This window comes from Cyprinodon variegatus, unplaced genomic scaffold, assembly GCF_000732505.1.
Source record: "Cyprinodon variegatus isolate N-32 unplaced genomic scaffold, C_variegatus-1.0 Scaffold76, whole genome shotgun sequence".
Classification (NCBI taxonomy): Eukaryota; Metazoa; Chordata; class Actinopteri; order Cyprinodontiformes; family Cyprinodontidae; genus Cyprinodon; species Cyprinodon variegatus.
In genome coordinates, this window is record NW_015150529.1 from 343,610 (window position 1) to 358,066 (window position 14,457).

At 38.8% G+C, this 14,457-nt stretch overlaps 1 protein-coding gene across 1 annotated transcript; it reads right to left on the reverse strand.

The window, feature by feature from the left end:
- Window positions 1-5,885: 5,885 nt before the first annotated feature.
- LOC107083504 (hydroxycarboxylic acid receptor 2-like) lies at window positions 5,886-12,160 on the reverse strand. Its single transcript, XM_015372810.1, has 3 exons — window positions 11,716-12,160; window positions 10,385-10,790; window positions 5,886-7,575 (listed from the first exon to the last, which is right to left on the reverse strand). The coding sequence occupies exons 1-3, from the start codon at window positions 11,874-11,876 to the stop codon at window positions 7,108-7,110; spliced, it is 1,035 nt and encodes a 344-aa protein (XP_015228296.1). The 5' UTR covers window positions 11,877-12,160; the 3' UTR covers window positions 5,886-7,107.
- Window positions 12,161-14,457: the final 2,297 nt, after the last annotated feature.

A 14,457-nucleotide genomic window follows, 5' to 3' on the forward strand; every position in this document is an offset into this window, starting at 1 on the left:
GTATTGGCCAATACGGTACTGCCAGGTATCGGGGCCAAAAAATGGCATTGGCGCAACGCTAGTGTTTAATGACATTACTGAAGGTTTTCTTTCAAACGTCAACTGTTTGAAATACCCAATATTTTGTTATTTAAGGCAATAGGCATCAGTTTGCTTTGTTTTAAAGGTTTTTTTTTCCCAAAACAAAAAGCTACATTGATGAACCTCTTCTTCATGGTTATTTCTTCTGGTTTTTCTGCTCCTAGAGTTATGTATACAAATAAAGTCACTATTATTTTAGGAGATGCAACATAATCTACATTGGAGAGGACAGATGTCCTCTCCAATGTAGATCAGATAAATCCTATTATTTTTTCATCTTGGCAGTCATAATCTCCCCGTTATTCTCCATAGAAACTCTAATGACTTTACATTCACATAGGAATTTTATTACATTTCTTTAAAGAGAAAAATGATCAAGATGTTGAATAGACGGGGATTTATTTTATATAAATTTTTTGTGTTTGGAATCTGGGTTGGAAAATCAACCAATACAAGTGAGGGATAGTTTCCTCCATCTTTGTAGATCATCTTCAGTCTTACGCAGTGACGGGAGGTGGTTCACTTCATATGGGTTTTGTCAGTTAAATATTGAAGACTTTCCAGAACAAAATGTTTCTCACAGGGTAAATAATTGATGTGAACAAATGAAAGTCTGAGGTAGACCATTTCATGCCTGCATCCTCTATCTGATCAACTGTCTCTTCTTGAATGCATTAACAACGTTGTTTGATTTCGAATTAATTGCTTTTATTGAATACTGTGCCTCTATATGGGAATTATCTAAATATATTTATATGAAAACTAGGCATATTGATGATTTATTGTTAATCCTAGCAGAGAGTTTTTACTCCTCTGTGTTTTATGTGCCTGCGTTGTGAAATGACCTCTTTCCTCTGATCTTTGCTTGAAGCCGTGTTCCTGTCCAGGCCTCATCTGTCATCACTGTTCATCTCCAAGCATGTGTGTTTTTGCACAGTACATGCACATGTGTGTGTTTGGATGGTAGAACATGCAAACTCACACATACAGAGTCACACACACACACACACCAGCGGGGGAGAAAACGTTGAACGCCAGGCCCTCTGCAGCCTGGCTTCAACATCACACAGCTAAAGAAGGAAGAGACGAGTCTCTTTGGAAATGGCACAGAGCCACCTTGGACCTCTGCTGGTTTGGACCAGCAGCTCCACTGGTTTTTGGAAGCTGATTTGGAGCACTATTTATGGAACAGTGTGGATAATATCCAAAAATATTAAGCTTCTTTGCTGCTTATTTAAAAACAATCCTCTATTTAGACTCAAATCAGAAATAATTTCCTCATGTTGGTCATTTTTGTTCTCATATATACCTCTGTTACATGCTACCAGACATGTAGAGGATCCATTATTTAGCTTGTAGCGCCCTCTACAGTTACTAGCACCACTGATATAAAATGAAATTCAGCAGAGGTTCATTGACCCTAAGGTATCACACGTTGCAGATTTTCAGCAGCTTTTAATTATATTTATTCACAATTAATTAAATCCAACCTATTTTATAAGCTTGCAGACCTATTAGTTCTCTTTGTCACATTAAAACCACAATTTTTTTTTATCAAAATGGAGAGTCTGGGATAGCTCCATAAAAAGAGGCGATCGAAGTGTCGTTCTGCAGGAGCAGCGGAGATCAATAAGCAGGGTGGGACTTCCCCGCTGCTGCTTCAATTGAGATAATAATCAAGCTTCTGAGCCCTCAGCACGCCATACCCAACAGGAAACAGGGTGGTGGCTGTATCATGCTGCGGTGAGACTATTGCTGAGAAGGGTAACGGAAGCTGATCAGAAATTAGATAGTTGATAAAAACAGGACAGAAAGCCTGAGGTAGCAGAAGTTAAGACGGTGGTAGATGTTTGCCTTCCAGCAGGAAATCAATCCTGAACAGAAAAACTGAGCAATGCCACATTTTTTATTGTGTGTTAGAAAGTGGTAGAGGCAGTGCAAGAGACTGGGGACGCTTTCAGCACTTTTTGATATTCTCTCTCATCTACTCAGTGAAATTAGACCTACGCCGACCATTTATTAATAGATTAAATTAACACTTATCTCTTAGTGACCCATATCATTTAAATGTAACTACATCTGACTGTTTTTTTTGTTTTTATAATATTCATTAACAATATATATATATTTTTTTTTATTTCACTTAAAGTCACACAACAATGTATAAACAAACAACAAACAAACAAATAAATATGCCAGGGGGTATGTCACAATAAACAAGTACAGCTAGGAGAAAAAAACATGCAATTATATAAACATATGCGCTGGGGAGTGTCATATATATATATGTGTATGTATTATGCAAATAAATATATCTTCTACAACATTAAGTTGTCTAGAATTTCTAGTTGGGAACAGATTGTTATGGTTTTTTGAGCTTTCTGATGAGAAGAAAGATGAATTGTATGAAAATATTGTTTGACTTCTATTAAATAAGCTTTTTTAGAAATTTAAATTTATGCAAGTGAAATTTGGCCAACAAAATTAAAAGATTGATAAGGAAAGGTTTGAAAAGGTTTAAAATGTTTTTCCAATGAAGCTGAAAATTTTTCATAACATTTGAATTCACATAGTTGCAAAAGTGTAAATTCATTAACAATATTGTGTTGCAACCAACATCTTCCCAGGGGGGATTTCAACATAAATCCATTTAACTTCATAAATCAGCTTTTTTTTGTTGTTGTCATATTGAGCCTAACATTCTAAGAATTTGTATCGATTTTAAAATATAACAACTAAAAGTCAACCTCGAGCAGAAACAAACAGACATCTCAAAGTGAAACAATTACATTTTGAAACCTTTTTTTTTTAATACTATTATGAAACATTCCAAATTAACTCAGCAACCCAACTTAAAATATAAAAGATGTCCCAGTTCTAAATTGGAAAAAAAAAACTTATGTTGAAAAAGCATGTTTAAAGCATCCATGTTGTCAACGTTTATCAACATTTTATATTTTTTAATAGTCATCTAAATAATATTAATCTAGCAACATGCTCCTTCCATCAGTCAGATTCAGTTTAATTAGTTCTCTGGTTCCGTGGGGTTGTAGCAAGTGTCGCAACCATCAGGGGTGGATCTAGAGGGGAGCAGGAGGAACACTGGAACCCTCTGAAAACTGATTTTCTTTTAGATTATTCCTGCAAACCTGACAAGATGTCCTCACATGCAACCTGGGGTTCTGATGCAAGCAGTTGGATTTGGTTGTTAAATATTAAAAATGTTTTATTAGTATCATACTAGATCAGGGTGTCAAACTGGTTCCAGAAAGGGCCGTGTGGCTGCAGGTTTTCTTTCCAACTAAGCAATAGCGCACCAGACTCAGTCATCTCATCAAGTCATCATATTTAGATTGGACTCACTTGGTGAGATGACTCAGTCTGGTGCGCTATTGCTTAGTTGGAAAGAAAACCTGCAGCCACACGGCCCACTTTGACACCCCTGTACTAAATGAACTGAATCCGGACGACAAGACCCTTATGAACAGAATCAAACCATGGAGTGTGACGTCGCCTGGTATGGCGTGGATGGGGCCTCACCCTGGAGCCAGGCCTCGGGTTGGGGCTTGCATGCGAGCGCCTATTGGGGACAGAGTGCCTCGATTTCCTGGTGCACACACGCAGCTTCTGGCTGTAGGGACATGGAATGTCACCTATCTGGGGGGGAAGGAGCCTGAGCCTGTGCAAGAGGTTGAGAGGTACCGGCTAGATATAGTTGGCTCACCTCTACGCACAGCTTGGGTTGTGGATCCCATCTCCAGGAGAGGGGCTGGACGCTCCACTTCTCTGCCGCTGTCCGTGGAGAGAGGCGGCGAGCTGGGGTGGCCTTGCTCATTGCCACAATCTTAGTCGTCACGTCTTGGAGTTCTCCCGGGTGAATGAGAGGGTAGCGTCCCTACGCATTCAGGTTTATTACAGAGTGATCAAACTCCTACGCCTCCCCAGTAAGGTCTACTCCAGGGTGCTGAAGAGGAGGATCAGGCTGATAGTGGAACCTTGGATCCAGGAGGAACAATGCGGTTTTCGTCCCAGTTGCGGCACACTGGACCAGCTCTATACCCTTCATCGGGTGCTCGACGGTTCGTGGGAGTTTGCCCAACCAGTCCACAAGTGTTTTGTGGATCTGGAGAAGGCTTTCGACCGTATTTCCCTTGTGGTGCCCTGTGTACTCCGGGAATCTGGGGTCCAGGGCCTTTTGTTAAGAGCTGTCTGTTCTCTGTATGACCACAGCTTGGTTTTCTATTGCTGGCAGTAAGTCAGACCTGTTCCTGGTGCATGTTGGTCTCCGCAAAGGCTGCCCTTTGTCAACGGTTCTGTTCATTACATTTATGGACAGAATTTCTAGGCGCAGCCAGGGACAAGAGGTTTGTGACCCACAGGATATCAACTCTGCTGTTTGCAGAGGATGTTGACCTGTTGGCCTCATCAAACCCGGACCTTTGGCATGCACTGGGGCGGTTTGCAGCCAAGTGTGAAGGATGACGATCAGCACCTCATAATCCAGGGCCATGGTTCTCAGGGTCTTGTTCACAAGTAAGGGACACCATCCTGGAGAGAAATATCAGCTGTGCTGCTTCCATCAATGCCCTTGTTTATAGATGTTGGAGATCTGCCTGTTTTTCAGTGTAGTCCTGTTTCTCTGACTGTGACTGGCTGGATGTGCTCTCTTCATCCTCTGACATGGGAGCTGGCTCAGAGCTCGTCTGCCTGACTGTGTGTTTCCTGGATGGGGCCGCCTTTTACAGCTGCTTTTTGTTTTATTCTATTCCATTCTATAGAAGAAATAACCAATATTCTGAGCACTTTGAAGTGCTTACAATGTCTGTAAATATCTGTTATTTGTAATAAATTATATATTTTTTACTTCTTCAACAGAATCAATCAGAAAATCAACCATTCAGTGAAATTCTAGCCCTCCCCCCCTTTTTTTTGTTCTTTGAGTAAAATTTGAATGTTTTTGGAATCTCGCCACTAGAGGGCAGTAGAACTTTGCAAATAAGCCTAACCATCCTGCAGCAGTCAGTAGGAAACAATATCCAATAGTTTACTATAAGCAAATGATCAAATTTACCTGTTAAGATATTCAGGTGCAGAGACCTTTGGCTTCTTGCAGCAATGATTATTTTAAGTCAGAACATTTACTATTTTCAATGTTTTATCTGCACAACCAACATTTTAACTGAAAGTTTTCTCTAAACTTGCTCAGGGTAAAACTAGATATTTTTTTGGAAAAAAAAGACACCCTTTTTAAATCTTTATTATTATAATAATTATTATTTTGTTTATTTTTTTTGCTGCCAGGCTGGTTTAGGAACCCTTGCATGGTTTTTAACAGCAATTAGAGAATGAAGCTAATTACACATATCTAATAATTTCTTCCCTTTTGTAATACTGTACTTGTTTCTGTTTTTGTTGTCATAGTTTCTCTTAATTGATGTTGATGTTTTTGCTTTGCTCATCTGGCACCTCCACTTTTACTATTGCAACAGTAGAAATAAAGTGTAATCACACATAATACTGTCCAAACAAACATTTGCAATTTCTTGCATAGACAGTGGAAATTTAAGCCCACAGAGACGGGAAGGATGTGTCAACATCTGGAATTTGTGAGGAAAGAGAATATCGAGGTTTTTCATTGTCAAGTGTTTGGAGAACATGGAAGGTAGTTTAGGAGAAAACTCCCACACTCCTTCCTGAGTGGGTTGTTTTTTTACAGCATCTGTATACAAAAATCAGCACTGAACACAACTAATGATAAATAACGAGTTCTTTTAGTAAAAACATAAGCTTTATTAAAGCTTTCAAATTCCTGGTCTTACATTTTTATAGTTGTGGCTGACAAATTAAACAGATTCAACAACAGGTTTAATGGCAATAGTCAAATAAAGCGACTGGAAGGCTTGTGAATTGAAACAGAAAAGGCGAAGTCTGTTTAAAGCCCTGCAAATGGAGACAACATACAGTAATAGGGAAAAAGTTCAAGTTTTAGCAGCATTTAAATACTAAGCTGGGCTCTTTGACATGAAGATTAAACATTCTTAGCTGCTTCACCCCTGGTTTGAACCAAATACAAATAAATATAAGTGCTAATGCATACATACGTATATACAATATATATATATATACAATTATTCAGCCACGCAACATGCAGCAAAACAAAGAAAGAACAAAGTAGACCAGATAGGTCTAACCAGACAACAAAACAAAATTGTTCCTAAAATAGTCAAACCTGGATTTAAGTAATGCAAAGCCTGAAACAAGTCAAAACCTTACAGGTTATTTAACCTTTTTATCAGGTTTATTCCCTGAAACATTCCTTACAGATATATGGAGCTCTGCTAGCTCCTACTGGTAACTTTCCTAACCTTCATGAACTCAGAAGTCAATTTTCAGTCCCTGCTGGAGATTACTTTTCTAAAATTCACAGGTTGTGTGGTTATGTCACTTTTTTGGAACTTAATGGGGACTTTCTCTGAACTTTAATGGTTAAGTTTCTAACAGTTAATTTCTGAAATGCACAGTTGTCTTTTCTAAAACTTGTAGGTTACTTTCTGAGATATAACAGGTTGTGTATCTGTCACTATAAGCTTTCTTTTTTCCTATTTTCCTCAAAATTGAGAAGTTATTTTTCACTAAAAGGTGATATCCAGAGTTTTTCTTTAGTGGAATTTAAAAGTTTATATCCTGAAACATAAGTCTTATTTTTTCTTGTTTTGAAATAAAGTAATGTTTCTAAAAAAACATCCTTTCCTCGAACTTGAAAGTTCATTTTCTGAAAAGTAAAGATAATTTTCCTTACTTAAAATGAGCAATTTCACTTTTATAGAAATAGGTCACTTTCCTGAAATGTGCTGTATGACTTGCTTTTCCACAACTTTAACTTAAAAACAACTTTTGTTTAAGATAAATATGGGTTGTGGTCATTATTTTTTTTCTCTTTATGCTTAAAGCTTTGCTTCTCAGAAAGCACCTGCATGGGTGGAACAGCAATTTCCCACTTTTTGAGATACGTATACAATGAAATGATCATTTTTGCACTACTTGTAAGGGAATGATTTTAGATGCCGAGTTAAGAGTTGTGGTCGTAGTTGTTGGCACGTAAGAGGCGGGTTTCAGTAGTCTGTTCTTAAGTACCGGAGGGAAGAAAGTAGATATGTAAGCAACCTTAAACCCTGAGTTACAAAAGCAGTAAACCAGTGGGTCCAGCAAGCAGTCGAGGTAGGACAAAACCATGAGAGTGTCGAACACTTGGACCACTATGTCCTCTGTCTTTTGCGAGTCTTTCTGCCGTCGTACTATCAATAACACCGCTCGTGCTATTGTGCTGGGCAGGAAGCAAACGGAGAAGACGACGGCGACAGAAAGAACAGCAAACACAGCTCTCCTCAGCTTGGCCTTATCCCCAACCGTCTTCCTCTTTAGTCGACTGACGATTCGAGTTGTGCAGTAAACCAAGATGCCGAATGGGATAATGATCTGAGAGAAGAAGACAAACTGAAAAACAAAGATAAGGCTGATTATTTAGGGTGGCAATGTCATTGCAAAGTGACGATCTGCAAAATTAAACTGCTAGTTAAAAAGATAAACAGATGCCAACATTTGCTTTAATAGAAAAGAAAAAAGTGGAAAAATACAAGTGGTTGCTGATTCTTAAAGAAATGCATCGGTGTGCCAAGCTGTTAGTGAGGTGGAAAGATTTACTCCTGTAGGTAATAATTAATGAAATGAAGGGCTGTTTCTTTGAGAGGCACTGGGTTTATGTAAATAGCTGCAGGTCAACTTAAATGAAGGACTGAATGCTAAAACTCAACACTATCCTTCCAACTGTTCATCTAGCTTATATTTTTGTTCCTGGATACATGGATATTGATCTGGATATGTTTGATTATTTTACGCATCTGATTTATCTGTTTAGAAAAAGTATGTTGTTCAATGTGTTTGCATCTATTGGTACTTCATTCATTTTAGACCTTAACCTTTCGGTATGTCTTCACATGCCTCTGCTGACCCCCATTTCCTTTGGTTTATTCCTGTTAAACTATCTTATAATTGCTTTTCCCTAATAATATATATTTTTTTTAATGAAAATTAAAGCTGCACTGGAAAAAGCATCTAGAAATAAGTAAAAAATTCTTAAATTAAGTGTATTTACCGTTGTTTTAAGTAGGTAAATAAGCTAGTTTGCAAATGGGATGAGTATTTTCAATCCTAGTATAATATAATTAGATAATATGCACCTGAAATAAGAAAATGCTATTGTTTTTTCTTATTTTATATGTAAGTTGTCTCATTCCATGGACAAATTGTCTCATTTTCCTCCTCAATTCAAGAAAGAATGCAATTATTTTAAGAAGAAATTACTTAAGTAGATGGATAATTTTGCAGTGTGATTAGCACATTTTAAATTTTGTAGAAGTTCTATAACATAGGATATACTGGAGCTCCTGCCCACCTACATACTTTCTACCCTTTTCTCATATCATGATGGACATACTTTGAAATCAAACTTGTTGAACTGGTTGAAAAAAAAAGTTTTCAATTCAATGCTTTTTAATGTCGATGGGAAAACATGCTTTGCATGTTTAAACCTGCAGAGATTTTAATCTTGGCATGTTTCATTTTGTAGAGTGGATTCAGATTTGGGAGAATCTATGAACATCAGTTTTTAAGTCATGCTGCTAATTTTCAGCTGGACTGATTGATTGGATTTTGACAGGGCGACTCTAACCTAAATGACTCCATAGTCTCTCTGACTGTTTATTAAAGTCTAGTTCTCCAAGATGAAACTATGTTTTTTGACAAACTGCTGCCATTGTTGGGATCTGGAGGTCTGTCCACTTTTCTCCACCAGAGGGCGTACTAGATCTCCTGGAACCGGAGCTGATTGCTACCACCTGTCGCTCATCTGCTCATTAGGGGATCTGTATTTAAGGAGGCAGAGGACGTCTCTCCAGTGCCAGAGTGTTTGCCAGTTACGGTTAGCGAGCCTGAGCCAACCTGCCTGTCTGAATCTCTGACTCCCTGAAAACCTGAACCTGATCTGATTACTCCTTTCTGTTTCCCAGGTTGAACCTGCCTGAAACCAGAAACCCTGAAGGGTTTCTCTGTTGGAAATCTGCCTGTCTGATCTTTGAAAGAACCCTGGAGAATCATTCCGGTCAAAGACCTGCCTGCCCGCTCTCTGAAGAATCTGGAAGGGAAATTCAAATCTGTGATCTGCAAACACTCAAACCAAGCTCTGCCTCCTCCAAGCCCTCAGCCTGCCGACAGCCTCTGGACCCTCAAGGTTCCCCCCCTTAGCCGCTAAGCTCAAACTCCAGAACAGGTACCGTCCTGCTCACTCACATCCTGCAAATTACCTGAACATCTGCTAACTCCTCTGTCCCCCTCTGCAGTGAACCCACTCGAGATCAGTCCTGGATCTGATTAACCCCTTGATCTTTTTATTCTCTGTACGGAGTCATCTCAATAAACCTTTGAACTTTTCTCCTGCTTCAGTGTGTTCTGCATGTGGGTTAGGAACCTTAAGCCAAACATGACAGCCATCTTCCCGGTCCCTGCTACAGAGAATCCTTACTTCAGCATGTTTAACTGTAGAGTCGATTGATTCAGGTTTATACACAATGCTTTTCAGACACATGTTAAGTTTGTTATCTTCTGACCAAAGCAGCATCAGCTGCTTTAAGACGTGACGAATTTCCATTTCAATGGAGGAATGGATGGATTGAACAACAATCTGTGAGAAATTGTAAAATCCTCAAGTCTTTTCTTAGAATATAATTTCCTCTCTGTTCTTTCTGCTTCATTTCTTAGTTTTCTTCATGCTCTTTTTTCACTAATGTTCTCAACAAACCTCTGAGGCTTTTAAAGAACGGCTGGAATTTACTCTCTGAAGGTAAAAACACTGATTAGTTGACCTCTAAAGGAAGCAGGTTTATGGAAATCAGAGTAAACACTACAAAAAATCGAATCATTTTTCTTAAAATAAGTGCATTTGTTCGTGAATCGCGGAGATAAATGAGACATTTTGCCAATGGAACAAGACACTTTAGATTTACGAAAAGAAAACACAATTGCATTGTCTTATTTCCAGTGTATTTCATCGAATTCTCTTATTTCAAGAGTAAAAATACTCATCCCATTGGCAAACTATCTCATTTGCCTATTAAATCAAGGGTAAATACACTTAATTTTCAGAAATTTTTTACTTATTTCTAGATAATTTTTTTAGTGAAATAGTAAGAACACAAAAGCAAGACAAATTTAAGGCTCTGAAAATGTTAAGAATACTCTTGAAACATACCTCTCTAAAGGCGTCTGTCAATTTTTCCGAAGTATCACTAATATTTCGGCCAAGGCTGTTGCAGCAATCAAAGCTTCTTACCAACGTGGGGATGGTAAGCGGCAGTAAGAACACCCATATAAGCACGGAGATCAGGGGAGACTTCTTAAACACCTTGACACAGTTTCTCCTCCCAAGGTGGACCACGCTGAAGTAGCGGTCCAGAGACAGCGTGATGAGGAAGGCGATGCTGGCCCCTCGATTGAGAAACAGCATGAAGAGCATCAGGGTGCAAACCGTCTCATTTTCGCTGCGCCTGACCTGATTCTGATAGTGGTGGATCTTAAAAGGAAGGCAGGCCACCAGCAGAAAATCAGCAACCACAATGTTGAAGAGGAACACACTGTTGTTCTTCCAGAATTTGAACCTAAAAAAGGAAGCATTAACAAAACATTTAGTAGAACCAAAAACCTGAGAGCAGCTTTTCAAACCTACACAAAAAATTATTAAATCTCCTGGTGTTTTTGCTTTGTTAAAAAGAAAATGCTGATTTTTTATATTGCAAAAACATTTATTTAATTCAATTTGATTGTTTTTCTTCTAAATCAAAATTGCTTCTTTGTTTCTGTTTGCACTCAAAGTACTCAGGAAATGTATTATCTCAATCAAAGATGTTGAGGTCTGTATGTCTGTCACGTAATGCAAACACATGCTCTTATCTGGCGACATCATTAAAATGCAGTTTGACATTTAAACATTTTTATGAAAACCACTGATTAGAATCAACTACATAACTTGAACATAATACTTTAATAATTTACTTAAACTAGTTTTACATCACACAGTCTTGAAGCTGTAAAAGCTGACACACTGCTAAAACGATCTAGAAATACCTGAAAAATTGAATTAAATTACCCTTAATTTGAGTAGATAAATGAGATGATTTGCCAATGGAATGAGTATTTTTACTCTTAAAATAAGATATTTAGATAATATGCACGTGAAATAAGACAATGCAGTTGTTTTTTCTTATTTCAAATGTAAAATGTCTTGTTCCACTGGGAAAGTGTCTCACTTACCTCCTTAATCAAAGAACACACGCACAGGTTTTAAGAAAAAAAAATGAGTTATTTAGATTGCAGTGCATATTTTAAAAAGTGCTAGCACTTTGTGATTAAAATGCATTAAGTTTGTTACTTCAGTCTAACCTCTGATAATCAGAAGCTCTGTCTACACATAACAATAATGGTTAGAAATGCTGCAAACTTTCTGAAAAAGGATCTTATAAAACTTATCTGCTGTATTTAATAGAAATTAATGTAGAATAAAACAAGCAAATAAGGTAGTGATACCTGAAGATGAAGATGTAGAGCACCGAGAGGTTAAGAGGTAGACCCAGAATGAATTCTCCAGCCATCACCCAGGACAAGACTTTGTATGTGTTGTTATTTGGCACATTGCAGTGGTCCTCTAGCCCTGTAGTGTGATTCTGAGTTAAAGAATAGTGAGCCATTTATTTTCCCTCTGCAATAATAAAGCCCAAGCCGATCCTTTATCTCCACTTTGCTCCTGGCTGTAAATCCTCTCCCCCGCAGACCCTGGTTTCCTTCTCTCCTACTTATCCGATAAATTCAACAGTTCCTCTCAGATATCCTGGCAGTGATTGTTAGACCCAGATGATCATCTTCTAACCATGCCAGAAGATAATGAAGAAACACACATAGTAAAACTTCCAAAAGAAATGAGATATACGCAGCACAAAGTGGAGGAGACGATACCTCTCTGAGTGTGTCTGAGTCTGAGTGTGTGTTCTCTATTTATGCAAGGCTGCAGCTGATGCCTGACGGAGGATGAACACATATTTCAGTTGGAGGTGTGGTTTAAGTAGAGTGACTCAACCAGCCAAGAGGTGTCAAACCTCCTGTAATTAAGAAATTGAAGCAAAAAGCTGTTATTCCTTCAGGATTCAGCTGTAAGTTGGCGGAACCTGAATTTTAATATGTTCGGAGAATCCACTGTTGTTTAGGGGAAATACAGCATTATATAAACGCCAATTTTAGCCACTTGAAAGTAAATAAAATTGCACATATGTCATAATCATAATTAATCATTTTTATAGTAATTAATATAAAACATATACATATGAGCCAAAACTTTTCAACAAACCAAATGGTGCACAAAGTGCTTTACAAGTTATTATAAAAACATGATGTTAAGACAAAATACACTCACCAGCCACTTTATTAGGTACACCTGTCCAACTGCTCGTTAACACTTAATTTCTAAGCAGCCAATCACATTGCGGCAACTCAGTGCATTTAGGCATGTAGAAATGGTCAAGACAATCTCCTGCAGTTCAAACCGAGCATCAGTATGGGGAAGAAAGGTGATTTGAGTGACTTTGAATGTGGGATGATTGTTGGTGCCAGAAGGGCTGGTCTGAGTATTTCAGAAACTGCTGATCTACTGGGATTTTCACGCACAACCATCTCTAGGGTTTACAGAGAATGGTCAGAAAAAGAAAAAACATCCAGTGAGCAGCAGTTCTGTGGGCGGAAATGCCTTGTTGATGCCAGAGGTCAGAGAAGAATGGCCAGACTGGTTCAAGCTGATAGAAGGGCAACAGTGACTCAAATAACTACCCGTTACAACCAAGGTGGGCAGAAGAGCATCTCTGAACGCACAGTACGTCGAACTTTGAGGCAGATGGGCTACAGCAGCAGAAGACCACACCGGGTGCCACTCCTTTCAGCTAAGAACAGGAAACTGAGGCTACAATTTGCACAAGCTCATCGAAATTGGACAATAGAAGATTGGAAAAACGTTGCCTGGTCTGATGAGTCTCGATTTCTGCTGCGACATTCGGATGGTAGGGTCAGAATGAAACATGAAAGCATGGATCCATCCTGCCTTGTATCAACGGTTCAGGCTGGTGGTGGTGGTGTCATGGTGTGGGGAATATTTTCTTGGCACTCTTTGGGCCCCTTGGTACCAATTGAGCATCGTTGCAACGCCACAGCCTACCTGAGTATTGTTGCTGACCATGTCCATCCCTTTATGACCACAATGTACCCAACTTCTGATGGCTACTTTCAGCAGGATAATGCGCCATGTCATAAAGCTGGAATCATCTCAGACTGGTTTCTTGAACATGACAATGAGTTCACTGTACTCAAATGGCCTCCACAGTCACCAGATCTCAATCCAATAGAGCATCTTTGGGATGTGGCGGAACGGGAGATTCGCATCATGGATGTGCCACGAAGAATTGAGGCAGTTCTGAAGGCAAAAGGGGGTCCAACCCGTTACTAGCATGGGGTACCTAATAAAGTGGCCGGTGAGTGTAATAGAATATGTAAATATAAAATCAAGAAAAAAAGCATACAACGGATAAAACCAAAAAATTCATAAGAGCAGAATTAAAATATATTTCTAGGAGCTATATAAAAAATATATAACATCATATACCAAAAATAAATATAACCCTGAGTTTAACATCTAGGAGTTAGAGGTCTGAGCTCAGCAATTGATCGTAGTTCTGGAGGTAAATTTCCCCACTAAGGGACGATAAGTGAGAAATAAAAATTATGATTCTCAAATAAGATTTGTTCATTATACACTGCTCAAAAACATAAAGGGAACTCTCAATTAACACGTCCTAGATCTAGCTGAAACATTTTTACTGCATGATTTTTCTGTACAAATTCAGTTCAAAGTGCTGAAAAAAACACAAAAATATGTGTCTGTAGAACCTCCCTACAACACCTGGACATGCTCCAGAGTGGTCTCCTGCCAGACCTGTAGGAAAGCATTCGCCAACTCCTGGACAGTCTGTGGTGCAACGTGACGTTGCTGGATGGATCGAGACATGATGTCCCAGATGTGCTCAATCAGATTCAGGTCTAGGGAATGTGTAGGCCAGTCCATGGCTTCAATGCATTTGATCTTGAAAGGAAAGGACTGCTGACTCACTCCAGCCTTATCAGGTCTAGCGTTGTCCTGCATTAGGAGGAACCCAGGGTCAAACGCACCAGTATATGGTTTCACAAGGTGTCTGAGGATCTCATCTCAGTACCTAATGCCAGTGCTACCTC

Bases quoted from the DNA above. Each gene is read 5' to 3' on its own strand.
- LOC107083504 (XM_015372810.1), bottom strand. From the start codon at position 11,876: ATGGCTCACTATTCTTTAACTCAGAATCACACTACAGGGCTAGAGGAC. The intron at 10,791-11,715 runs GTATCACTACCT...TTCCTTTTTTAG, and splicing joins CTCTACATCTTCATCTTCAG to GTTCAAATTCTGGAAGAACA. The intron at 7,576-10,384 runs GTATGTTTCAAG...TTTGTTTTTCAG, and splicing joins TGACAGACGCCTTTAGAGAG to TTTGTCTTCTTCTCTCAGAT.